Source organism: Aphis gossypii, chromosome 1, assembly GCF_020184175.1.
Source record: "Aphis gossypii isolate Hap1 chromosome 1, ASM2018417v2, whole genome shotgun sequence".
Taxonomy (NCBI): Eukaryota; Metazoa; Arthropoda; class Insecta; order Hemiptera; family Aphididae; genus Aphis; species Aphis gossypii.
Window position 1 is genome coordinate 44,719,452 of NC_065530.1, and position 27,937 is coordinate 44,747,388.

A 27,937-nucleotide genomic window follows, 5' to 3' on the forward strand; every position below is an offset into this window, starting at 1 on the left:
ATCGATTTTTAAAAATCGCCGTCGTAATAGCAGCAGCGTGAGGGCCTGGCCAGAGCCGCACTTATTTGCGCATGTCCGCTATAATCAACACCCGTACTCTTATCTTGTTCGGCTTCGGCGTTTTGGCATAGTGCCATAGTATCGGGCACAACGGGTTGATTTGATGGTCGTAGCTGCTTATTCGTGTCGTGCGCGCGGAAAATAAAACACTCACACAAACGGAAGAAGAAAATTGATTTTTTCATCGCCGGCCTTGTACTTAACGAACACACTGCTCACAGCCACATTAATTATACCGTACATGATACATGTTTACCGGAATGCGCAATTCAACATGGGGATTTCGTCCGAAAATAGCTCACTGCCAAGAGGTAAGTAAATACCTACCCATCAATTCAATAATATAATTTCTGCCGTTCAGCAGAGGTGAAAGCTCGTGCTGTTTTGTCCTCTACACATCGAAAAAGGTTTTAATTCTAATTATTAACCGTTTAATGACTGACTAGGTGTCATCAATCGTAGTAGGCACTGTTCATACTTTTGATTCAAATGTCCGTCATCTGTGATGTATCGTATCTACCAATAATTTGCTTTGATTTTCAAGTATCTGTTGTAATCAGTAAGACTTGATTTGAGTTACATTTAAAGAACCAATATTTTTGGTCTCCAATCAAAACAAATATAACATGTATCTATCTATATTAATATGTCTACCACACTTATTTTTATAGAGCAGTGTCATTAATTTTGACATTTTTAAAATACTTATACATTTTTGAAATTAGATCGACAAGTTACTCGGTCAAAAAGTTGTCAATGGTAATAAAAATGTTATACATATAAATAATAGGGGTGTGTCCATATATACTGATAATTGCTGTGGTGTGGTATTGGTAAATTATAATAATTTTGTTGTAATCTGATGAAATTTTTTTTACAGTCACACAATGGTTATCTAAAGCGAGCAACCACAGAACAACTGTTAGAAGTATTCAACAAAGTAATTTTTCCAAAAATTGATTAACTAATTAGATAAAACATAGTATTATACTTAAAGATTTATTTTATTTGTTAGTATGCTACTGTCGAGAAGCAAGGCGAGAAATATATCAATTCTGTAGACTTCATAAAAAATTACATTGGCATATTGAATGAACCGTCTAGTGACTTGGATTCTTTGCGACTGTTGAGTGGAATTGTTGATACTAATAAAGATGGGTTAGTATACAGAGAAAATTCTTCTTCAAAAAAAATAAAAAACTTATTATATTTTTGTTTGTTTTTTGTTCATCACTTATTATTTGATATTGTATAATATTTCACATTTACAAAAGGGTTTTTATCCTAGCTTTTTTCCAGCACTGTATTGTTAACTTAAACAGCTATTAATTGTTACTTATAAGTTACTAGTATTTTATTTATTTTTTGTACTATAAATATTTTTAGTTTATAATCATGCTCAAGATGTATCATTATACTTACTGACATAGTGATGCATATTAACATGTTTATTTAAAAAAATTTAGACTAATCAAACATTAAATGATATTAATCATATTCTATATTATGATAATTAATTAAAAAATACTTAAAAATAGTATCCTAGTAAGATTATATGTTATTACATTCTGATTATAATAACATTTCAAATAAACCAGTTTAAGTAGTTATTTCATCCAATATGTAAAGTTAGTCCATATTTTGTTGTAGCTACTATACATAATATTACATATATATATATACTCTAACCAGTGAAGAGTGAGCTCATTCTGTGCATCCCCTATGATACCTTGCTATAGTGAAATCCCGTTTCCATCAGGGATGCCCTGAAGAACTGATGTTCAAGGTTTGTTTTCTTGCTGGTCAAAATTTAGATATTTCATGTTTATAATTTAAAATTGTTAGGTGATTTAAGTAATTAAGTTTTTATATTTTAATTGGTTATCTACAATTTAATGATTAATTAAATTAAAATCTCAAAATTAAATAAATACATTTTAATATATTATGTTTTATAAAATAACTATTTGTCCATAGACTCATTTCTTTTGCCGAATTTCAAGCATTTGAAAGTTTATTGTCTGAACCAGATGCTTTATATAAAGTTGCATTTCACTTGTTTGACATAAATGGCAATGGAGAAATTTCTTATGGTACTAAAATACTTTAAAGAAATTATATATGAATACTATTAAATATCATATTTGTTATCATTTCTAGATGAATTTGTGTCAGTTATTAAGAAAACTGAACTGTACTTGAAGATACCTTTCAATTTGGATAGTCAATTTATGAAATTGTATTTTGGAGAGAAGAAAAATCGGCTCATCAACTATTCAGAATTCGCTCAATTTTTACATGTATTAACATTTTATAATTAATTTACTTAAGTAGTAAAAATTAAATTAAAATTTTTTCTTTAGGATTTTCATGAAGAATGTGGAACTGAAATTTTTCGTATTTTTGATAAATCTGGTTCTGGATTTATATCAGCCAATGATTTTCAAGAAATAATGCTTTTGTCCAAAAGCCATTTATTAACTAGTGGTGTTCGAGATAACTTATTACCAGTAAGTTAATTTAAAATCTATAAATTGATTTTAAATTTGAATTAATATATTTATTTTAATGTATAGGCTGCAGGAGGAAGTCAAGGAGTACATCGTGTTAGTTTTCCATATTTTATGGCTTTCATATCACTTTTAAATAATATGGAACTTGTGAAACGTATTTATTTAAATGCCAGTAATGAAAATCGGAATCGCGAGGTTACTAAAGGTCTTTATTTTAGGTTTTATGTAATTTTTAATGTTTATTAAAATAATTATTGTTTCTTATGTTTTACTATAATATGTTTGTTGTTCAGATGAATTTTTATATTCTACTCAAGTTATGTCTCAAATTACTCCATTAGAAGTTGATATATTATTCACCTTATGTCATTTATTACATCAAAGAGCCGGGTAATTTAATTGTATCATAATATGTTAATACATTTTATAATCCTATATTTTTTTTTTTAGCAAGATTATTTATAACGACTTACAATCAATAACACCAGAACAGTACTATAAAGAAATACATAATCGTAGAATAGCTGAAATCCATGCAGTATCTGTAAGTTTAGTTAAGAAATTATTATTTCTAACCGTTATCTAAATTACTCTATCATTATTTCAGAGTCCATCTGATAGAGGAGTTTTTATTCAAGTATTGGAAAGCTTGTACCGATTCACTCTGGGCTCAATATCTGGAGGTAATGTTATTTTGCATTATTCCAGTAACATGATGGCGGCATGTTTGGCACTGTAGAAATATATTGATGTATCCAATTTAGGTATGGGCATACAAACATATATGTATGAGTGATACCAACTGCCCCACAACGTTCTAAATCTTTTCGTTCATAATCATTTTTTATTTCTTTGTATACTTGATGAGCTATTCCATATAATTCGCCTATAATCAACTAGTTAACTAGGTACTATAAAGTATTCGAACTATGTAAGCCATTTTAGTGTAAACTGTGTACCTTGACATATAAGTGGACCACCAGAGTCACCGTCACACAATCCTTTTCCGTTATCTTGTTTTAAGCAAATGATTTTTCTCCTCTCCCAATCTTGAAGACCTGGGCATGCTTTGGCAGACATTGAAGAAAATACTTTAAGTTTATGTAAGACTGTATTATGCCGGCCAGGTGGTCTATCTACTTCTCCCCAACCTACAGCTGTACATGCTATGTAATCGTTTATTGGAAGTCCTCTATCTGACACGCGAATGGTATTAACAGCAATAGTCATAAGAAATGGTTTGACACGAATGAGAGCTAAGTCATCATTAGCAACTCGTTTTACCTTAATAATAAGTAAAACTTATTTTATAACTGTTTCACATTAATATGAATAATTGTACTAACTCGATAGTTTGGGTGTATGTGAACTTCTGTTCCTTGTCTGACTTGTGAATTATTTGTTCGTTCAGCATAATTTGTTATGCCTGCCATTACTTTAATATCGCTAGGTTTTATACCTAAAATATAGTTGATTGAAAAACAATGAGCTGCTGTCAAAACCCATTCTTCTGATACTATTGCTCCTGAACACGACATAGTCTTATGGTATATGACTGTCATAAAAGGGAATTCATAACTTTTTGCTACTTCTCCTCCAGCCAAACAAACTGGTTGATTACGATAACATACTACAGATACTATTAATAATATGCAACTAACAAACAAATGTTTAAAGTTCATCTTATTAAGTCAAAATTAAATGATATAATAAATATTTTAAAATACAAAGTTCGATATTTGTATTTACATTATCTATTATTTAATAATTGACAATAAAACCATAACAACAATGTTAAATACTAAATAAGTGTGTATTTTAATTTTAGCTATTGGTGCCACAGCAGTGTATCCAATTGATTTGGTTAAAACTAGGATGCAAAATCAAAGAGCTGGTTCATTTATTGGTGAACTTATGTATAGAAACAGTTTTGACTGTTTTAAAAAAGTCAGAAATATTTTTAATTATGTTATTTTCAAGTGTACATTAATATTTATAACAATTCCATGCAATTTTAGGTAATAAGGCATGAAGGAATATTTGGACTTTATCGAGGTCTATTGCCTCAGCTGATAGGTGTTGCTCCTGAAAAAGCGGCAAAACTCACAGTTAATGATTTAGTGCGAGATAAGTTACGTCAAGAAAATGGAGATTTGGCTGTCTCTGCAGAGATCATTGCTGGTGCTTGTGTTAGTATATATTGAGCTATATAAATTTTAACTATATACCATATTTTATATCAATATTACTTTCAGGCAGGATTTTCACAAGTTATATTTACCAACCCGTTAGAAATAGTAAAAATTCGTTTACAAGTTGCTGGTGAAATAGCATCTACAAAAAAATTGAGTGCTATTACTGTTATTAAAGAATTAGGTTTCTTTGGTTTGTATAAGGTAATCAACTTATTAATAATTACAGTGAAAAGTTGATAAACATTTATTATAATGAATTTTACTTTATTATTTAGGGAGCTAAAGCTTGTTTCCTACGAGACATACCTTTCAGTGCTATTTACTTTCCTGCATACAATCATGTTAAACAGGCTTTTGCTGATGAAAAAGGTTATAATCATCCATTATCATTGTTAGCCGCTGGTTGTATTGCTGGTGTTCCAGCTGCATCATTAGTGACGCCAGCAGATGTTATTAAAACTCGACTGCAGGTTGTAGCACGAAAGGGCCAAACTACTTATAATGGGTTGGTTGATTGTGCAATGAAAATTTATAAAGAAGAAGGACCTAGGGCATTTTGGAAAGGAACAGGCGGTAATTTTAATATTTATATCAAATTAAAATAACTATTAAAAGTATTTAAATTAAATTGTATTTATTTTGTTTAGCTCGTGTATTCCGTTCTTCGCCACAATTTGGAGTGACACTTTTGTCTTATGAAATTCTACAAAGATTGTTTTATGTAGATTTTGGAGGCTCGTAAGTACTAAAAGATATACGCAAAATAAATTATTATGTACATTTTAAATATATCTAATTTTATTATTTAAAAAAAAAAAATGTAGCCGTCCATCTGGTTCAGAAAAATTAGTTTCAGTACATGGTGCTGGTGATGGAATCACTCCTTCAAATCCAGATCATATTGGAGGTTATCACGCAGTTCTTCCTATATTAGAAGGAATAGAGTCTAAATTTGGTCTTGTATTTCCTAAAATTAAATCAGAAAAATAATCATATCATACAGTCTGTTACACATACATTCTGAATATTTAATAATAATTGTTATTTGTGATATTAATATTTTTATCTACATACAATTTATTGTATTTTAATTCATAAACTCAATTAATGATTATATATTTATACATGAAAACACATATACCTAAAAACACAAATTATGTAAATTATTTCTGTTTCCTTTTTATATTATCCTATTTTATTTTTTTTTTATGTCATGTATGGATTAATATGATTATGCTCTTATTTATTGTTCACCAACAAAAATATTTTTTTAAACTAATTAATAAAATTTCAATGTATTAATTTTAGAATTAATAAAAAAAAAAAGTGTAACTTATTAAATATTTAAATAAAGCATTATATATTTTAGTTCTTAGTTTTTTGTTAATTTAATCCTAGTGTATCTACAATTTTCTAATTAATTAATTGAATTATCAAACAGTCTACTAGTTTTTAACATAGATAAATACAATGAAATTTCCATATTATATTTCTTGGCAAAAATTTATATTACCTGTAGAGAAATTAATTATATATAATTAAATTTAATTTGGTCCTCAAAATATTTTGTTGAATTAAAGTTTCATTATATAAACTAAACATTCTTGAATTACTTTATCATGAACACATCACTAAGTTGATGTTTTACCCGATTAATATGCATGAGCAATTAATAGAATTAATTTTATGTTTTTATGTATTTATTTTAAAACTTAAAGACTAATAATATAATATAATTAATTAATGAAATGAGGAAATAATAAGGCATGTACTATGTCCATGCAAATTCATAGGGAGTGTTTGGATGTTCAACACTCCCCAAAATATTTGGTTTTTGTATAGTTGTTCACTTATTCTATTTTAATGTTAGTTGTCATAATATACTTTATTAGACAGGTATAACTGTATAATATTACATTGTGTCTGTGAAAACCCGGCTTAAGCAAAATAAAAATGTAATATTACCAAATTAAAATAATTAAAAAATTCATGTTTGTTAAAAAAAAAAATTCTACTTTCCAATAACTGATTTTATTAAACACCCCCTAAAGGCCCAAAACTTTTTTCTGCGTACATCACTTACTATAATGTGTGTACGAATTTCATATTACATGAAACGTAACAACTTCTGTTGAAAATTTCTATGATGTGTACACTGCATCACAGTGCTACCCATCGTGAAACAGTTTTAATTTCTGGATTTGACAAAGTAGACCCGCACTGTTTACAGTTTGCGTATTAATTCAGAGATACTTCTTTTTCAAAAAATTTTAACATTCTTAGCATAAAACATTCGTTAAAATGTTTGAGTTTAATAAGTTAATTGCTGTACAAGTTTTATTCGACAAAAATTTGTGCCGTCACTTTCATCCTAATAGTGTTTTAATCTTTAATGTATTTTTTTTTCATATCAAAATTATTATTAATGATTAACAAAACTATTTATAAATTTATTATCCTTTATTAGTGACAATTTTATATTTATTAATTATTACAATATAATATTATAATGTTTGAGTGTTCGACGATGTAGTAATATTAGCGTTTATGCTGTTTACCTGTGTGGCTGTGTTAAATCAAGGCTTGTAGATAATAGGTACCTATACTTGTCTATATGTTAGATTAAAAGAAGATACGTTCTGTAAGCTGTACGTAAGTACCTATGTATTTGCTATATTATGTATAATATAATACTTACCTGGCTACCTATGTATCTATTTATGTAATATATTGCGCGGCCAAAGGAAAACCCATTTTACGGATAACTGCGTCCGATTACAAGTCTCATTAGCATAGATTAGTTGCGATCATGGAGCTTTTACCCTTAAAATCATTCTTATGCTTCATTAACATTCTTATCATAGACTATTTTTAAATTTACAAATGGTTTTTGGCTTGGGCTTGACTAATCTCATTGACACAGAAATTAAAATATTGTATTTTATCAAGATTCAAGAATAAAGGTAACTATTTAATTTCTGTCAATAAATAATTGAAAATAAAATACGGTTAAATCTCCGCCTGGCGCCTATAGTTATATTATTATATAGATTAAACATAAAATGTAAAAAAAATTAATTTAGACAGAATAGGCAGATGAATATGATATTAATATTTAATATGGGTATGGTGTATACCTATTTAATACTTACTAACAAATGATAGGAAGCGATGCGATAAACAATCGTGACAGAAAGTAAATGAGTACCTAGCTTTATTTTAAGTTATTTTACGGTATTCAATAAATTTAATCAGTTTTATTTTAGTATGAAGCAATGAGTGTATCGATTTTATAACGATGTATTTTTTTTTCTGTCTGTCATCAATTATTAGGCATCACCCTTTAAGCAATAAAAATGGAGCATTTTTGATCGGATCAATCTTCAATTGAGGATAGTATAGTAGATCGTGGAAAATTAAACCTAGTTAGTACCTACTTTAGTGGCAAACATAAATCGGTAAAACGAAAATTTTTACTCAAAACCAAATTTCGTTAATATCAATTTTGTTCGAGATTTTGTTTTAGTTCTAAAATGATAAACTTTGGATTTGATTTTTTAAAAATAAATTTTGTATTGTTATTTTTAAAGACTTAAAATAATTTGTGTGCTATTTATAAGCACTTTTGATAACTCAATTTTATTTTATGATAAAGTATTTATTAATGAGTAAAATACTTTTTAATTGAATACAATTCTCCTCATAAGTTATACTTACGTATAACAATTTAAAAATATCAAAAATCTCGTCAAAAATAGATAAGCACAATTATTATATTTTTCTTGACGAAATAAGTTATTTAAAAAAATTAAACGAAAAAATAATGATTTTAGCTTAGTCTGCTGTAATTAAAGAAAAATATTATTCGTATAGATTTTAATAACCTACATTATTATTATTATTATTTACAATATACGTAGATCTGTTTTTTTTTTGACAAAATTTAGTTCAAACTAAGAATGTTTTTTAATTTAAAAAAAAAGGATTTACTAATAGTAATATAAATATAAATTATATAAAAAATAATTCTAGAGCTTAAAAGTTAGATATATTATTAATACACATTAATAACAATGGTCTTAGTACTAAATAAACCAATGAACCAAAATGTATGATTTGAACATTAAATTTTTTTTTAAAAAATATAGTTGTTACCATTTGAAAAAAGAAAGTAGATTTTTACGTTAGTAATTAATATTTAATATTAATATTTTTAATATTTTAAAATTAATACACAAAAATTGGCCGTTTAAAATAAAGAAACACGTCTTTTTTTAAAATTCCATGTTATCAATCCATAATCATAAAGAAAACCCCCGTACAGCGACGTAAGATACAGTGATACACTCTGTAGATATTAGACGAGACGTAAATAGGTACATCATCAGTGTGACTTCCCCCATGTATTAACTCTTAATTATATTTATATTTTTAAAAATGTATAATATTTTTATCACAAAATGTATCTAAGTACTCTTAAAAATGTATGTTGTTATTTAAAAAAGTAAAAACTTAATAAAATATAGCGATAGAAAAATATATATATTTAAAATATTGTTTTATATCGTCTGGAAATTATGGAAATTTTTTTTCAAAAATGTTAATAGGTTTTGAAATAATGAGTGTTGTAAGTTCACAATAAAACGGTTTTGGTAATATAATATTTTATAATATAATTTTAATAAATAATTAAATTTTTAATGTATGCGATAATTTGGTGTATCTAATATTATTTTAAACCTTGGTATATAGAATAATACTATAATAATTTTATTTTTGATTATTCAAGTATTAAAATACTTTATAAGTTAAATAAAATAGTTACGTAAATTGATATTCATAATTAATTTATAATAATATATAAACAATTATATGTATTTTTCCAAGTTGTATCTATAGTCTATACATACCTATGCTTAATACCATTGATTATAAATACTATATTTATAATCAATGTTAATACACTTAGTTTATAATGATATAATAAAAATAAGCTTATCACAATTAAATTTCTATGACGATTTATATAGTAGAATATCTTATACTTACTAAATAACTATGAATATCTATGATTTGTGTTACAAATTTAGATAGTGTCTAAATAGGTATTTACTTACGCTATATAATATTATATGCGATTGTTCATGGGGAATAATAAGCGTTTTTTGGCGTGAATAATCGACATAAAATGTTAAATGGCATTTAAACATTTTAAACCATTAACTAAACACAAACGACTGAGTATTTTTAGTTACAAGGTGAAATAAAAATCTTTATTTTTAATCATAAGATATCATGTAAAACTTTAATCAAACGATTTTAATTTTTAAGCGATACTGTGATGATAGGAAAAGTCGGTTTTAGACATTATGTGCCCTGCAGCAGGTATTTTTCAATTATTGATTAAGTACCATATACATACAATACTGTCATCTTTTAATGTTACTCTGATAATAGGACTACTATAATAGGAGTATCATTGTATTTTAATATATATCATACCTATTTGTGTTGTGATACAATAAAGTTGTCGTAATTATAATTATAATAATAAAAATAATTAATAAATAATTAAACAACAATATTAAGTAATTTATAACGCTGCAGTCTGATAGAAGACTTAAATTTAATCAAAGTATTTTTAAAAACTCATTGAGTACCTATAGAATATGAAAATTATTGTAATAGTTTTATATTTAGGTATACGGTGAATATTTTTTGTATTTCAACAAAAAAAACTAAAATCGTTTATTGAAAAATTTTAAATGAGGAATATTCAATTTAATTTTTCCAAACTTAAAAATATTTCTTATACCTTTTAAAAATACTTTTGGAACTACACTTGGCTTTTAGATTCTGAACGGAGTGAGGAATGTATTGATTCTACAATGATGTGTTTTTTTTTGTGTGTTTGTGTATACCTACAATGTAGTACACTGTATACTATAACTTGTCGAAATAATGCTTCAATTTAAAACTTCAAGGGTGGTTTCCGATGGCAAATTGAATATTCTTGGTACATTACAGAGGTCAAAAGTAAGTAATTTCCAGCAGTTTTCAAAAAAATCGATTCTTATATTGTTGTAACTCAAAAACGAATCACTGTAAATAGTTAGATACTTGAAATTTTCACCAAATTTTTATATTAGCGTTATCTATACACGGTTAAATTTTCAAAATATTCTTCCTTTTGTTGAGCTATTTATAGACAACTGAAATTTTCTATTTTTCTAAGTATTTTTTTTTGGGAGGAAACAATGCGAAAACGGTACCCTCCCGGTTGTCGGTTGCAAACAGAAAAAAAAAAGTTTTTTTAGATTCTGAACAGAATGACTTTTTTTGAAAATCTATAAAAAAATGTTGAATGGTCAAAAAAAACTTGAAAATTGTATACAAGGTTTCTTATAGGTTGTTCGCGTTAAAAGTTCAAATGTTTACGAAATAATAAATCTTAACTTAAAACGCTTATAAAACGAATTATGAATAACGATTTTTGATTTTTAGATAGGTTAAAAAATTCAACGCAAAGTTTTCCATTAGTTTTCCTTAAAATACCTATATAGAGAAAACTCAAGCAGTCGAGCATTATTATAGGGGAAAAAAGTTGTGAGAGTATGAATTTTAAATTTTTACGAAATCGCGTAACGATACTGATTTATCTTCAAACGATTTTAAATATTTGTTATTATTCAAAAAGTATAAGTCGCAGATTCTTGAAAATTTCACTATGGTTATTTAGATTGATACTTTCTATACATGATTTAATTTTCAAAATATTTCGTTTATTTTAATGCTATTAATAAGCATTTGAAATATTCGTTTTTGTTTAGTTTTTTTTTTTTATATATAAATATCGATAACATTTTTTTGGCTGAGTCAAAATACATAGAAATGTAATACAAAGTTTTTCATGAATTAATCATACAGTGATTAAAAAGTTATACGAATACATATGCTTAATTTTTTTTTTGTTATTAGCGTTTGAAGTTCAAATATTGTCAAAAATTCGTCAGTCACAAACATTTGCAAATTATTTTGTAGTTCAAAATTTATGAAAAATGTAGAATAACGTATAAGTAGCTAAGAACTAAAAATGTAATACAAGATTTTCCATAAGCTTGGTTTACAATAATTATAAAAGAAATTGGTTGTTGATTAATCAAAAAGTTTTTATCTTAAGTTTAAATTTTAACGAAGTCAAATATTCACGTATAAAATAACGATTATTTACAATCCAATAATTGTAAAATTTTGTTATAGTTAAAAATTACTTGTCGTAGAAACTTGAAATATACCCCAGTTGTTTAAATTGGCATTTTCTGTACATGATTTATTTTCAGGTCATTAAAACATTAACCACTTGTTTCACCACCTAGTGAAAAAAAATATATGTACTAGGCTGACAAATCTTCTCCATTCAGAATCGTTTTTTGTATACAATAATACCTATTATTTAAATGATTCTCCTTTCTACACACTGCATCGGAATGAGTGTATTTGTGATCTATCTCATGTATTATTTGACTGCTCTGGTCTGATATCCGAACGTCTAGCTTTAATTAATTCTCTTAGGTTTTTCAATTGTCCAGTTAATCTCCACTGCATTCTCAATACTAATTACATCTTCACTATTAAATCTATTATCTATTAAGTTTATTTTGGATTCTGGCTTTATTATATAAATTCTATGTGTTTTTAATTTAATTTAAATTATACTCTTCTGTTGTATAGCTGTTGAGCTATATTAGTTGTTACTTAAAGTTATAATAAATAATAAATATAAAAAAAATACTTATTAATGCATTCAAATTTAACACATCCATTGGCCACAGCCATTTTTCTCAAAAAACGAGATACCGTTTTTCTCCATTGTCCATTTTCCTCAAAAAAATAAATAATAATAAGTTTTGACAATTTTCTTTCACTTTCCATCTTCCTCCAATAAATAAAATAATAAAATTGTCATTCGTTATCAGAATGTTAAATTAAAAATAAAAGAACAAATCAAATATTTGAAGTATAATTACAATATAATAATACACCGTGTACGCACTGAATTTGGCGGGTAGCTAAAAAGAGAATTAATATTATATTAAAAAAGTACTCACGTTGATAAAAATGCATCAATTAATAAATAAAATAATAATAAAAAATTAGTTAATAATAAGGGATTGGTGATAACGTAACTAGACAATATGTAAAATATAAAATATAGTAAAAAGAGAATAAATATAATAAAAAAGTAGGCACGTCGATAAAAATGCATCAATCAATAAATAAGATAATAAATTAGTAAATAATAAGGGGTAGCAAAATGTGATCATAGCCATACTCTATTTTTATAATATGGAACGCAACACTACAAACCTGACTAAAATATTGGAGGAAAATAGAAACCAACCTTTTTTTTTTTGGAGGAAAATGGACAGTGGAGGAAAACGGTATCTTGTTTTTGGAGGAAAATGGTCCCGCCCCATCCATTATTGTGACCTATTCTATGTCCAAGGTTCGCTTAATGCTCACTTTACAGAATAGCGTTACCCAACTTTTTTTTTAAAAATTTTTTTTCCAAGGTTGTGTAACTTTAATTGTGTTACAATTTCAATTTCATTTATCAAACATAATCTTTTTAATCGATTTGTATATTTATATTTATATATATATATAAACAAAACAATTATATTAAATATATTATAGAAAAATAGTTCAAAAAGAGACAAAATATTTGAAAATTTTACTGTGTAGGTATAAAACTTTTATAATATTTTTTTCCAACTATTAAGAAGAATACAGTAAATTATTACTATTTACCCTGTAATAACTTAATAAATTGATTTTAAAATTCATAATTTCGACTTTGCTGTTTGGTTTATAAGACGAAGAAAATATTTGAACATGCAGATAGAGTGATTGCAATATTTTAGCCTTTAATAGTTTTATTTTATTTTTTGATGGATCATGTTTTTACATATAAACGCATATATCAAGCTATACAACAACATACCAGCTGTTCGTCTTCATAGTTAAAATTTGATATAAAACTCGGCTTATGATTTATTATTGCTTATTGTAGATATTATGATCACAAACACAAAATGTATGTATCTTTTCTGTGCCTGTAGTATAAATATTATAAACTTTTTTTACAAATATAGGTTTTCGAATTTTATTTGCACACCCTGCTGTAATAGTGGTTATTGAAATCTTCTCCCCCCGTTGATTACACATACATCATACATGTATGTATTGTATTATGCCTAGGTACGTGTTCAAACGTTTTGACTGAGGAATCCTCAGGGATAACACATGTAAATTTGTTTATCTAAGAAAAAAAAGAACCCTCGTAGTACTCATTTTGTTGGAACAGTAATGGACGGTACACAAACACGTATACACAGATATATATATATATATATATATATAAAATACATATCGACGAGAGAGACTACCTTTATATATGGTGTACGAAAAGGGTCGATGATGGTTGTGGGGAAAAGTGGAGACTTTTTTTTTATCATTATTCGTTATTTTTATTATTTTTATGTGAAACGTATTGAAACTCATAGCGGGCGTTTGTCACCGAAAATCGACGATAAGGATCTTTAGCTAAAAGCTTGTTGCCGGGGGTTTCTCTCCAAGGCCAAACCCTTCGTCCCACAACTGCTGCAGTTACTCCCTCTTTAAGCGCGAGTTTTCCTATGGTTTTTGAACGACAGAACCGTTGGGTCGCCGGCAGCGGATCGACCTTTGCGATGCGCATGTTGTGTACACATCCCCTCCGTCAATTCCCCGGAATACTACTACTATACTATATAGTAGTAGTAGTAGTAGTAGTAGTAGTAGTAGTAGTATTACTACAGCCACTACTACTACGCACTACGACGGTATTCTGTTTCTTTCTCTCTTTTTACTCTAATTTTCTTCTTTTAACCCCTCTTCCAACTTTTTGGCCACCCTCATTCACCGCCAACCCTTCTCAATCCATAATGTTAAATTTAACATATATATAAACAAATACACGCACGCGCTCACGGTTGTATATACTTCGCGTGTGTACTACGTTCTGCTCCTGACGCGCCATACCGCCGCGCGCTCCATCGTAGTAAAATCCTCCCGGGAATCGCTCGCTCGCGCGTTTTCCGCGCTTGCACATGTCGCGTATACAGAGCGATTCACAAAATTATAATATTCACTTTAATTATTGTTTAATAATGAATTTATTGGAGTTTTGACTATCAAAATTTTTAAATATATTTACTATTAGATCATATTTTTAAATTGTTTGTACAACTTAAAGAGTATCTTGTGGCAATACAAATTATTAATGTTTTTTCCGAATGAAAACTTCTTTTTTTTCTGTCATCTATTTACTGGGAATATTTTTTAAAAATTGTGATATAAGTAGTTTAAAATTTTAACTTGTAGCATTTTACAGTTAGAGTTTGTATTAAGAATAAAGTATTAAATTATTTGCATTTCTCTCATATCTTTCAAATTTATTGTAATGGACTTATTATTCCTTAGTAAATAAAGTTAAACAGCTTAAAATTTACTTGTTTAAATTTTAATTTTCAGTAAAATTATCCAATAAATAATTTACTTACTGTTTAACGGGGAGGTCATCATTTTAAAAGCTGAAGTTTGCTTCTCTATACAAGGATACCATCACTTTAATAGTACAAACAATCTTAAGAATTTGAAGATATTATGGTCTAAGTATATTTTAAAATTTCAAGGATTAAATTTTAAATAATTTTGTTACTGACGAAAATAAAGGGGGTGAGCATGCTTGGTGAATCATAATCCTGTATAATGTATATTTATATATAAATATATTATATATACCCGCTCCGTATATATGCCACAACGGCAGTGGTTGTGCGACGAAGCAACCACGCGTATATACCTATACGCGCTCGCAAGTAATCTTCTATACTTATAGTCTACGATTATATACCATAGTCTCTCTCACCGGAACACACAAACGATACCTAATGCTTTGTAAATTCTCCTATGTATATTTATTCATTATTAATAAGCAGACATGATGTCTAATTTAACACAAAGCATATATATTAATTTATAGAAAAATTAAACTTAAGAGACTTGACAATTAAAAAATAATATAATATAACAAATACAAATACAAATGTGTTGAATGTTAAGTTTTATTTAATCTTAATGATTTATCTGTTACGGATTAAATAATTCAAATTATTATTATCGTCATAACTACGAGCATAATTAGTATTGTGAATTAGAATGATGTAGAAAAATATTATGATTTAATATAAATATAATATGTAAGATGACCTGAGATGGTAAACGTATATATGAGACATATATAATATTATACATATACCTAAACATATATTACTACATAATTGGTATCAAGCGATAATGCATTATTCAAAGAGCATTAAACCCATCCCACCTTCTCCGCTGTATCACCTCCAATCGCGTCACCGCCGCGCCACTGGCGTTAAATCGATATCTGCAATACGTATCTTGCCGGCACGCGCGCATTTATTGTTTTTACGTGGGGATTTGTTTTTTTTTATTTTTTCTTATTCCTAAATAAATAATATAACATGACGATTTATTACGTTTATCACGCGTTTTTATTCTCCGAATCATTGTCTTCTATATATTACATACGCATACATCGACCTCTACGCAGGTAAACTCGTTGAACATTTTCTGCAAAGTCGTACGAGCTCGTTTCATGGCCATACACGCAATAACAGGCCCGTTATTGTTTCATATTATATTATACTGTTATAATATCGAGTCATATATATACGTATGTTGATCGGAACATATTATGCAGCACATTTCGTATGTAATAATATACGGTCTATATATCAATACAGTGTTATACATATATATGTACTTAAAAGTCCCTTTAAAAAAATAAATCCATTACTTCGCGTGTATATAATGCATATAATATACATTATATATTATATTACCATACAGTTTCTACGACGTATCTGATCTAATATGTATCTGTTTTCGCGTAGACAGACAGACGGTACAAGCATAATATAAATTTGTACAACCGTCATGCGTTCTTATACCGTTCTTTATATACATATATATATATAAATATATATATAGTTAACTACAGCTCTAGTGTTTTCTATACGTAACGTTTGATGTACGCGTTAGTATTACGTTCTCATAAATAGTATTAAAACGTTTTTGTTTTAACGGTTTGTACGTTATGGGTTGATATTATAATGCGCGAATTTACATCTTACCTGTAGTTTTTACTTCGTTAATATTTTTTCAATTAGCTTCTAAACAAGATATACTTTAAAGACTACTAAATTATACGGAAAACTATCAATAAGATATTGTTACGATACATTGTACTCTATGACACGGCTATATTATACAATTATAATTATATATATAATAATAAATACTATCGTTGTGGAGAATCCACAACTCACAGAGCTCACTACTCAATTATTATATTTTGAATGAAGGGGGGGGGGCAAAAATGGAAACAATTAACAACATAAATACAACTAAGTACCCAAGTTTATACAATACTTATAGGTATTGATGTTAAATGATAACAATTAAGTTTAATAACTTCAATAAACAAAATAGGTACCTAAATTTATTGCGTCACTATGTCAGTCCAGTCACCAGGAATATGATAAAAAAATGTAGTAATAAATTATTGCAGTGCATGTACTATTGTTAATAACTTTATTCTGAAAAATTGTTTTTTTTTTTTTTACAATATTTACAATAAACGCGTGCAACGCCGTGCATAGAAACATTAGAAACTGAATTCTGAAAGCCTATATAAATATGATAATCCGTGACACCTGTTTACATCCACTTTGGCACTACAGATAAAAATACAGTATAAAACTGCGATGCCCCGCTCCCTGATCGGTCACTTTCATGTAGCTGTACTATATTATTAAATCTATTTATTAATTTAATATAATTTACCAAGCTTATAATAATATTTAATAACATTAAATTTATTGTATTTAATTAAAAATGTCACGATGCCTTTGAATAAATACCTAATAAACATTTGAAATATTTATATTTTAGTACAAGCATCATAACTCATTAAAAAAATATATATATTATAATTAAACGAAAATCGACCCAGTACTATTTATATTAGTTAGAAAAGAATTTAACAACGTAGTATTTATTATTGAGTTCTTTCATTGATTTTTTAATGTTATTAAAAAATTAATTTTAATTCTTGTGTATTATCAAAAAGGGCAAATAGGTCAGGCAGATCAAAGAGCACAACAAATGTTGACCACATCATTAACATTCAAAAAATGTTAAAAATTTCTGAGTCCAAAAGCATCAACTCAGTGTTATAAATAATGGAGGTCACTTCAAAGATTTATAAAAACATATAAAACATTATTTTTATTTTAGATTCTGATCGGTGCGATAGTCTGTAGTTGAGTGTAGTATGTATACGATAATAAGTCGATAAAATGTTTTGATTTTTAAATATGTGGGTGGTTTCTGGTAGAAAACTGAATTTAGTCTAGTACTTTAAAGAAGTCATGATAAAATATTCTCAGTAATTTTTAGGTTTTATCATAATCGAGAAAAAAAATGTTACAGATTTTTGCATAAATCGAATTTTTGACAAAACCGATTTCGTTTTAAGTTAGGATTTTGAAAACAGAAAACAGGCAAAAATTGGACAATTATTTCGAAATAAGAAGTACATAATAATTTAATTTTTTTTTTAGTTAAAATAGTATACAAATTATCCAAAAAAATGGTCTTATACCTGAATAAATATATTAATTATTTAGCATTTGAAGTTAAAATTTTAACAAAGTTTATCAGTCACAAAAAAAATCTTACTTTTTTGTAGTACCTTTTTATATCTGAGTTTTAGAAATTGAACACAATACTTTTTATAAGTATGAAGCTCACACTTAACTTTTAATATCTAATTTGTAAAACAATAACCATTTTTAATAAACATTTAAAGTTCAAATTTAAATGAAATTATACTTATTTAAAGATGTTAATTATTTTGCTATAATTTAAAAACATTATTCATGGGAACTTTTAAACTTATATGTATATTATATTATTATGAATTTTGCTATATATAATGACAATTTTTATTTTTTTAAGATATTATTATCTATTTTTACGGTTTTACGGTATTACCATAAAAATATTATTATATTTTGAGTTATTAAAATTAGTATAATAAAGTGTTACTTATGATATAAATATATATTATTATTATAATTAAATACTATAATAATATAATAAATGCAATATTTTCAGAAAAAATGTTATCGAATTACTATAATAGGTACTAAAAGTAATATTAAAATGACTTTAATAGCTATATCAAAAATATATCACAATATCTATTCGGTGAAATAGACTTCCAGATCGTCTTTGTTCTGAATCATTTTTCGTAAACTATACAATGATCTACCATTAAATTCAAATAAAACCCACTCTTACTAGTAATCTAACCAACACCTATATACACTAGAACGGTACCAATTTGACTACCTTTATGTAATAAAATTTAAAATCACTTTTTAAAAATCAACAATAAAAATAGTAGTAAAGTGAGTAACGCTCTGCTGTATAGTAGGTCACTATAATGGATGTATTAAGTTTTAATCCAATGATAGGTATCATTGTATACAAAAAACGATTCTGAACGGAGAGGATTTTTCAGTCTAGGCTAGCATCCTAGGTTATAATTTTAAACTTCAAATGCTAATAAAAAAATTGTGCCTATATATTCTTATAATTTTTTTCATAACTAAAAGACTACCTTATGAAGAACTTTGTATTAAATGTTCCAGTATTTTGATTCAACCAAAATTTTTTTATCGATATTTATAAAAAAAAAAACTAAACAAAAACGAATATTTCAAATGCTTATAAATAACATTAAAATAAACGAAATATTTTGAAAATTAAATTATGTAAAAAAAATGTTAATCTAAATAACTGGTAAAATTTTCAAGTATCTATGACTTATACTTTTAGAATAATAACAAATATTTAAAATCGTTTGAGGATAAACCAGTATCGTTACGCGATTTCGTAATAATTTAAAATTCATACGCTCGTTATTGTTACACAATTGAAATTAATTAAAATAACAGATTGAAACTTATGCCATTCGACAGAACTTTTTGATTAATTACCATAAACTATATTTAAATATATTCATTTGTTACAAAAATAAGAAGGATTTTACTTAACTTTTAAGACCCATTATACATTTTCCTATCACAAGAACTATTGATAAGTCATATACTAAATTATATTTATAACATTTAAAATAATACGTTTGGAAATTTTTACTTATTATTAGTCAATTTATAACATTTTTTTTGTGTGCATTAAAATATATTATTTGCAAATGCCAGTACTAAAATATTTATTAATTGTAGACATATTATCTTTTTATCTTTTCAATAACTTTGATATTTACTATATTTTGAAAAATCATAACAATACAAAGAACTTTTTAAAGTTGATTAATTGATTTACTCGTCTTAGTTTCATTTTTTTGTACATATCATAGTTATTTTCAATCAATTCTTAATTTTTTTTCTGGTTTTAATTTATGTAGTTATTAATGTATTACACATTTTTAATATTGAATAAAAAAATGAATGTACGTGAAAAAACTATATAGGTAGTAGTATGAAAATCCATTGATATGGAGTCTGAAATGGGCAACTATTTAATGTGAGGTTTAAATTGTATAAAATCATAGACGTTATTCTCGATAATACGTATATTGTATACCGATATATTTTTTATAATAATATATTAGAATATTAGAATATACCGTTGGTCGGCGTAGTTTATAGGCAATTTCAGTACATTGGCGTGTAGATAGCTATTGAGCTGTATCATTTTGAATAAACTAATAGCAAATTTAAAATTTAAGAGGTCTACAGAGCGAGGATGACTAAAGGACTTTTTTTACTGCAACTGTCAACATTATTAAATTTATTATTTTATCTATAGCGTTCATGGGCATTTATGACAGCAAGATTTATACTATAGTATACAATTAATCTTCCATTGAGTCACCAACAAATCAATTTCTATAATCTAAAAGATGTTTCTAGATAATAGATCATCATCTGAAATACGCCTTTCCTAACAAAATATAATTTAAGGCAAAAAACCTTTTTTAATTAATTAATTTTTTTTTTTTTGTACTTTCCCTCCATCCATTTTTTTTTACTAATGAATTTATTCAAATTTCGATTTTTAGAATTTTTATATCTTTTGAAGAGTTTTTCGTTGCAATACCAAATTTTTTTTTCAAATAAAAATTGCTCTTTTAATAAATAATATAAATTATCAAACAGATGAATTTTCAAAAAATATTGAAGTACCTATCTAAATCAAATTTAAATGAGTAGTTGTTAAGTTATTTATCTTTATTTATTAAATGTAATAAGTAATAAGACAATAAGTAGTAATAAAAGTTAGAAAGAAGTTTTGAGTGCTATGATGATTTTAAAATTATAATAATTAATATTAGTCTAATAAAATTTTATAATTTCTAAAATTGTTGAACGATAACGGTATAAAAAATAATAATCGAAGTATTTGAAAATCTTAAGAATCCTTTGGAATTCTAAATTAGAACATGAATAAATGATTTATTAAACTGAATAAGAGGAGTGATTATGCTAGGTGAATCACTTTTTTTATAATATAAATAATGATTTCATGTAAGACTGTAGGGCGTTATTTTTATTTGGATTATAAATGACTATGCATTCACAAAACTGTTAACGATAGCCGGCACGAATCTAATAGTTTTGAATGTTTTGATTAAAATGAATTATTCCACAATATGACATTTAATCTAGTGTATGTATGTAAATTACCAAGAAAAGAGTATGGCAGGAATTTACTCCCTTTAGTTCTCTTTGTTCTCACCCAATTCTAGTGTAATATACCTATTCTTTATACTTTAAAAACTATTAGAATGAAATACGAATAAAATAGTTAATATTAATACTAGCTTGTATAAAAAAAACCTATGTTATTCTCGTATTACCAAGTAAAGCTTATAATGGTTTTATCATGATTCATGAAGTAATATTTAGGTTTAAGAATTTTAGAAATATATTTGATTTTTTCCATTAAAATGTAATAAAAGATTATCTCTATTAATTTATTATGCTCGCATTTATTTAGTTAAGATAGTAATAAGTAACATATTTTTGAATTTATTTTATATCTATTTTAACAAAGAATAATTATAAATTAAGCATAATACCTAGATTAATAATAAATTATAATACAAGAAATTGTAATTGTTGAATAGGAAATTTTCTTTAATATTTATAGTTATATTTTTGGGTACGTTTATGTTTGTTTATCGTTATAAAATGAATAAAAATGATAGAACATTTTTTCCGAAGTTGTAGTTTAGTAAAGAAACAACATTTTCCAAAAACTTATATGAAGTTGTTTTAGTATATTTTGTTTGCTTTTTTTTTATCGACAATTCTAAGAAATAAATATGTTTTGGTGGTGCCAACTGAATTGATTTTTGATGAAATAACATTTTGAATTGTTAAAATTTTTTTAAACATGCCAATTCACGAATAGAAGAGATTCATTTAAATTAATATACCATATTTCGCGTACTAAAATGTGTTAATTTATTATATTGTTTAAATTTTTCGTTTAGTTCTGAGAGGAAATGCATAAACACTTTAATCATGAAATATTAACAAATCGTAATAGGCACATATGGCTCATCTGAGCGTGTGCGTGCATATTTTGATAGATATATACATATCTCTAGAGATTTAATGGTATTCCGTTTACCGAATTGGAATTTGCACTCGGAAACTTTAAATCCTAGTCATAATAGCTATAATATACTCGGTTGTATTTATGACGGGATTTGAAACTGCATATTATAATATGTACCTAAATTTATATTATAGTATTATACACACACATTTCAGTGGTGTAATTTGGTATATGTCTTGGGAAAAGCCATAGAGAAATGATAGAAAATATATATGTATATATAAGTATATACACAGTATACACTCATATAAATAAATCTTTAAAAATACTTTATAGGGATGATATATTATATCCCAATAAGACCTTTTCACGATAACGGTTTTGTTCGCTGATATAGGTACCTTAACGAACCGTTTATGCACATGTCATACATATATTATATTATACAGTAAAATATTCATTATGCTTATAGTGATGCATGTGTTGTATATTATTATAATATACTTTGAATATCAACATGTTTGAAGTATAGTATTCGACTGATAACTTTTTATATATCATGCAATAGATACTTTTATTAAAGACAGTAAATGGTACTTTAGTATTATCGTTTATTTACAAAAATATATTTAGTATTTATATATTATTATGTAATTAGTAGTCAAGTACCTAATTAAACAATTTAAAGCTATAGTTTAAATACAAATATTTTTTTCCTATTTACTTAGATAATTAATTAATAGTCTAGCTTTTACTAAATGCATGTTATCATTTTGATAACTAATAATGAGACTTTACAACTTTAAATTTTAAAACTTCAAGGCCAGAGACAATTGTTATTTTTCGTATAAAAATTAGATTATAGATACAATACATTTTTTTTAAAAAAATGTGAATATCTCTAATTGCAGGAGCTGTTGTTTAAAATAAAATATTAATCATTTTTTTTCTAAATAATGGTAATTTTAGTTCTGAGGATAAATTTGTTTCAAAATTCAAAATATATATAGTATTTAAACTACCTACTTGATCATTTTAAAAAGAGTATATTATACTTTAAGTCTAAAAATATTAATATTTTGTCATTTATTGAATAATATTTTATTACTACTCTTTATTATGCTTTGTTTTAATATTTTTACTACGATTTTTGATTATAAAACTATTTTTCTTTCGAATTATTCATAATAATAAATAGTTTTTTTTAACTATTATAATTTGGTAGGTATAATACTTATCGTTGTATGGATGAATTAATTCAAGTAAAAATATGTACATATATAAACTATTATTGAATTACACATTTTTAATGATTTTCGATTTTATGGTAATCTTTACAGTTATTTTATGTAATACCATTGGTTACATAATAATGAATACTCTAAATTATTCTCAAGGGATGGGAACAAAAAATATGTAACCTTACTCAAAATTGAACTAAAACTAGTATCAGGGGACACCTATAGAGGTCAAGCGAATTTTACGCGTTTTTTGTCAAAGTAGAGAAGATCATAACAATAATAATATGATACCGAAAACCAAAGATCAAATTTTCTATTTTATCAACATCAATTAAATATGTACAAAAATGTTACATTCAATCAGTATAGTATGAACTGAGTGTTGAGTTTTACATAACTTCGGTTATATACTTGTATTAGCATAAATTAGTTTTGATTTTTTAGGCATTATTATTAAATTATTTCGCAAATAAAAAATTTAACAGCAACGCATTTAGGAATGGCTCACAAATCATTAAATAATGTTAAATTTATGTTTTTCACAATTATATTTTTAAATTGTTGTAAATTTTTCAATTTTAACGTTACTGAAAATCGAAATACAACTTTTTTCTCAATTTTTTTATTTTTGAATTACCTTACAAGGCTTTGTATGTTTCAAAAGAGTGTTTTTTAATATAAGAATAAAATTTGTTAATTAAATATTTCTTTGTTTTCTTTCCTTTCAGAATATATAATACATTAATTGATTTAATAACAAAAAATGTATTAATTTCATAATTATTTGTTGTTTTTTATTTTATTATTTAACTCATGTTTTTTTTAAATTTGAAATAAAATATTATCCAATTAATTTTTATATTTTTATCCGATGCTATTACTATTATCTTACTCGTAATAGTTAACGAACTATACTTCTTAAATTTTCTCTAAAAGTACTTAAATATATCTATGACTAAAAATTTAAAAAAAATGCCTTTAACAATGAAACAAATTGCTATAAAAATAATATTCTTAGCCCAAATTTTCTGACAAAATGTTTAATTTATTAAAATGTATCTATATTATAAAGAAATAACAATCGGAGATTGGAAATTTGTGAAAAAATAATGTCTCTGTTTAATAAACTGATAATTTTTAATATACTATTATTAAAAAAAAAATAATTCTAAATTCTAACTACATGAGTGCTTCATAAATACAATTTAAGGAAAATAGATATATTAACTATACAATAGATATTTTATTATTATCAAATACACTTAAGTTTTTAAATTTAATAAGTATTTGATATTTTTTTCATTATTTTCAAAAGCACAAATATTTTTCATGTAATTATTTTCTTTTTATATAACTAATTTTTGTTATTATAAATTCAAAGATATACAAATATAATATGCAGAAATATCGAGTTAACAGAATATAATATAATATATGTAATAAATCTTATATGATGTATGGACTATAGAGTTATTCATTTTATAATTAATTACAGGTGTTAATTATTCTATTGATATGCTAATGTTATGCCCCCTAATATTGTTATTTCTTAAGGTGTTGAAATAACTAACTTAATTAATCGTGCATGCATTATTCACTATATGAGTTCTTTCATTATATACCAGTGGTGCCCAACCCGCGGCCGCGGGCCAAATTTGGCCTACACAGTTAAGAACGTAGCCCGTTACATATTTTAAAAATAAAAGAATTTTTATCTTATTGTATTATTAGCAATTTTTTCTGTCAGACATTTTCAAATATAAATTTTACGATTTAATATCGATATCACTCGTGTACAAAGAGAGAGCGTACAGTTAAAACTATACCTAATATATACCTCAATCTGTAATTTTTTTCTTTAGTCTTTAGTCAATAAAAGATATAAAAACAAGCCCAATATGCACTTATATTGATATATATATATATATATACATTGTACACTACTATGTTGTATGTGTTATAAAATTATATTATTATATTAATATTGAGATTATTTGTACTTTTATAATTGGTAGCCCGCTTGAAGATAATTGTTTACCAAAGTGTCCCGCCAAAGAAAAAAGGTTAGACATCACTGTTATATACCTATTGGATATTCTCCTAATTTATTTTGAGTATACAATACATCCATACATGTATTGTGTTAAAAAAATTACCATGATAAGTCAATTAAAAATATTACAAAATTAAATATTATTATAATTATAGAAATATACAATTTAAACATAATAGTTTTGGAATAATACTAAAATGAATTAATGTTTTTATATTGTATAGGTATTTATAAATTAATAATATTGCGTTATAAAATATAACATAATAACTATTATTACTAAACTTAATAATTAATAACTTTAATATAATGTTGATACTCGATAAGAGTATTCTGTTTTTTTTTACTGTCAAAATATAAGTATAAAAATATAAACTCATACAATTTATCCAATTGTTAATTTGTATTAGTTAAAATATAATATTTTCTATGTACGAGATATAGACAAAGAGAAGGAGGATTAATATTATATGCGACTGTGAAGCCTTCGTTAGGGTAATCAAACTACGGTGCACTATAATAGTGAGAAGGATCTAGAGAAGGGGATGGTAGAAGAATCCTAGAGAGTAAAAGAGAGATATTCTAAGACCTAAGAAAGGGAAGATTGGTTTGATTTGTACGCATACAGTCACAATAGAACTGCGTGTGGGCCAACCATCGTGGTGGCGGGAGTTAGTGGGGCCAAGGACACGTTAGTGCCCAAGAAGTCGATTTAGTGAAAATTGTCAGCCAAACACCGTGACCCAGTAGATCAATTCTCGTCGGGTTATTCCTGATGGATGTATAATAATTATTTATAATCTACCAAATAAATACTTTTTACCGTTACTATTTATAACACTTTTTTACTATGATACGTATTTTGTTTACACACTATAGTAGTATAATAATTAAAATATTTTATGAGAACTAGTAATTAAAAATATTTCTTAATATATATTTGTATTTACCTCTAAACATTATGTAGAATAATTTCAACGTGTAGGTATCTTCTATATCTATAAGTAGGTAATAACCAAATACTACATGTGATAACATAAATATATAATCAGCTAAATACTAAAAACATATTAATATTTCAAAATTATATATTATTCAATGGGTTGATATTATATGACCAAACTGCAAGATATGTTGTTTGTGTATTTTATATTTATATTTATTTTATACGACTTAAACTTGTATTGTTGGTCATAAAGTTTTTCAATTACCTATGATATATAAATTATAAACTACTTTTTTTATATATTAGACAACTTTATTTTGTATTTCGTTATTTTTTAATTGGCAACAAAAACAATTGTATGAGTATTTCGATAGAACTGTATTTCATATATTAGGTACGTAAAAAATAACTATCATAAAATATCATAATTATTAATCACCATTGATACTTTAAGCAAGTTATGAGTATTAAAAACTGCAATTTCTAAATCTCAATTTATATAGTTAAAATACTTGAAATCAATTAATATAAATAGGGATAAATTTTACATTAAATATTAATTATTGCATATGTACCTAATCATATTGTAAAAAATAACTAACACGTAACTAAAATATTAAAAATTTTTAAATCTAAAACAAAAGTTTAAATTCAAATTTTAATTTTAAATACATATTCATCAATATACCAATTTAAATTAAAATATTTAATAATTGTTTTCTAAAATGGATGCTAAAGGATACACACGTATGTTTATCATAATATATGTATCAATAAACGATAGTATCATTACATTAATTAATACTGCAAAAATAAATTTAATTAAGCAATAGTAAAACAATATATAAATGTAAATTAAATAAATATTTTTATTTTAGTTTATTTATTAATAAGTTATAACCAATAGAATATTAAAACCATTGAATATCAAAATATTAATACAAAGTTATAAATTTATAAGGATTAAATAGAATACATGCATCTGGTTTATACCATTTTGCTATTACTCAGTAAGTGTAATTGAAGTAGTATCATTGAACGCTTTCTTCTATTACACTCTCATATTTATATTTGTTATTATTTTTTTTTTTTTTTTGAAAAAACTATTGTTTTATTGTATACAAAATACAAATTTAAAA

At 25.5% G+C, this 27,937-nt stretch overlaps 2 protein-coding genes and 2 long non-coding RNA genes across 4 annotated transcripts in view; 2 read left to right on the top strand and 2 right to left on the bottom strand.

Annotated features, from left to right (window-relative positions):
- Nucleotides 1–40: 40 nt before the first annotated feature.
- Nucleotides 41–6,136, top strand: LOC114130170 (calcium-binding mitochondrial carrier protein Aralar1). Its single transcript, XM_027995074.2, has 16 exons — nt 41–371; nt 941–1,000; nt 1,076–1,218; nt 2,038–2,153; nt 2,221–2,360; nt 2,424–2,570; nt 2,637–2,778; nt 2,867–2,963; nt 3,024–3,117; nt 3,181–3,256; nt 4,402–4,520; nt 4,592–4,762; nt 4,829–4,969; nt 5,044–5,341; nt 5,416–5,506; nt 5,593–6,136. The coding sequence occupies exons 1-16, from the start codon at nt 309–311 to the stop codon at nt 5,756–5,758; spliced, it is 2,064 nt and encodes a 687-aa protein (XP_027850875.2). The 5' UTR covers nt 41–308; the 3' UTR covers nt 5,759–6,136.
- Nucleotides 3,172–4,395, bottom strand: LOC114130173 (trypsin-like). The gene is made up of 3 exons (XM_027995076.2): nt 3,920–4,395; nt 3,533–3,857; nt 3,172–3,459 (listed from the first exon to the last, which is right to left on the bottom strand). The coding sequence occupies exons 1-3, from the start codon at nt 4,253–4,255 to the stop codon at nt 3,263–3,265; spliced, it is 858 nt and encodes a 285-aa protein (XP_027850877.2). The 5' UTR covers nt 4,256–4,395; the 3' UTR covers nt 3,172–3,262.
- Nucleotides 6,137–6,437: 301 nt separating the features above from the next.
- LOC114130204 (uncharacterized) overlaps nt 6,438–27,937 on the top strand; it is a 32,784-nt gene continuing 11,284 nt past the window's right edge. Inside the window, exon 1 of the long non-coding RNA XR_003592903.2 lies at nt 6,438–7,420. This is a non-coding gene — a long non-coding RNA (uncharacterized LOC114130204). The remainder of the gene's footprint in view (nt 7,421–27,937) is intronic.
- Nucleotides 11,935–12,882, bottom strand: LOC126549139 (uncharacterized). The gene is made up of 3 exons (XR_007603323.1): nt 12,561–12,882; nt 12,215–12,507; nt 11,935–12,140 (listed from the first exon to the last, which is right to left on the bottom strand). It is a non-coding gene; the product is annotated as an uncharacterized LOC126549139 (long non-coding RNA).

What these genes read in the sequence shown, in the direction of transcription:
- LOC114130173 (XM_027995076.2), bottom strand. Translation starts at nt 4,255, where the DNA reads ATGAACTTTAAACATTTGTTTGTTAGTTGCATATTATTAATAGTATCT. An exon ending in ACATACACCCAAACTATCGA is followed by an intron (nt 3,858 to 3,919) that starts GTTAGTACAATT and finishes CTTATTATTAAG; the next exon opens with GTAAAACGAGTTGCTAATGA. An exon ending in TGGTCCACTTATATGTCAAG is followed by an intron (nt 3,460 to 3,532) that starts GTACACAGTTTA and finishes AGTTGATTATAG; the next exon opens with GCGAATTATATGGAATAGCT.
- LOC114130170 (XM_027995074.2), top strand. Translation starts at nt 309, where the DNA reads ATGTTTACCGGAATGCGCAATTCAACATGGGGATTTCGTCCGAAAATA. An exon ending in GTTTTGACTGTTTTAAAAAA is followed by an intron (nt 4,521 to 4,591) that starts GTCAGAAATATT and finishes ATGCAATTTTAG; the next exon opens with GTAATAAGGCATGAAGGAAT. An exon ending in GTTTCTTTGGTTTGTATAAG is followed by an intron (nt 4,970 to 5,043) that starts GTAATCAACTTA and finishes TTTATTATTTAG; the next exon opens with GGAGCTAAAGCTTGTTTCCT.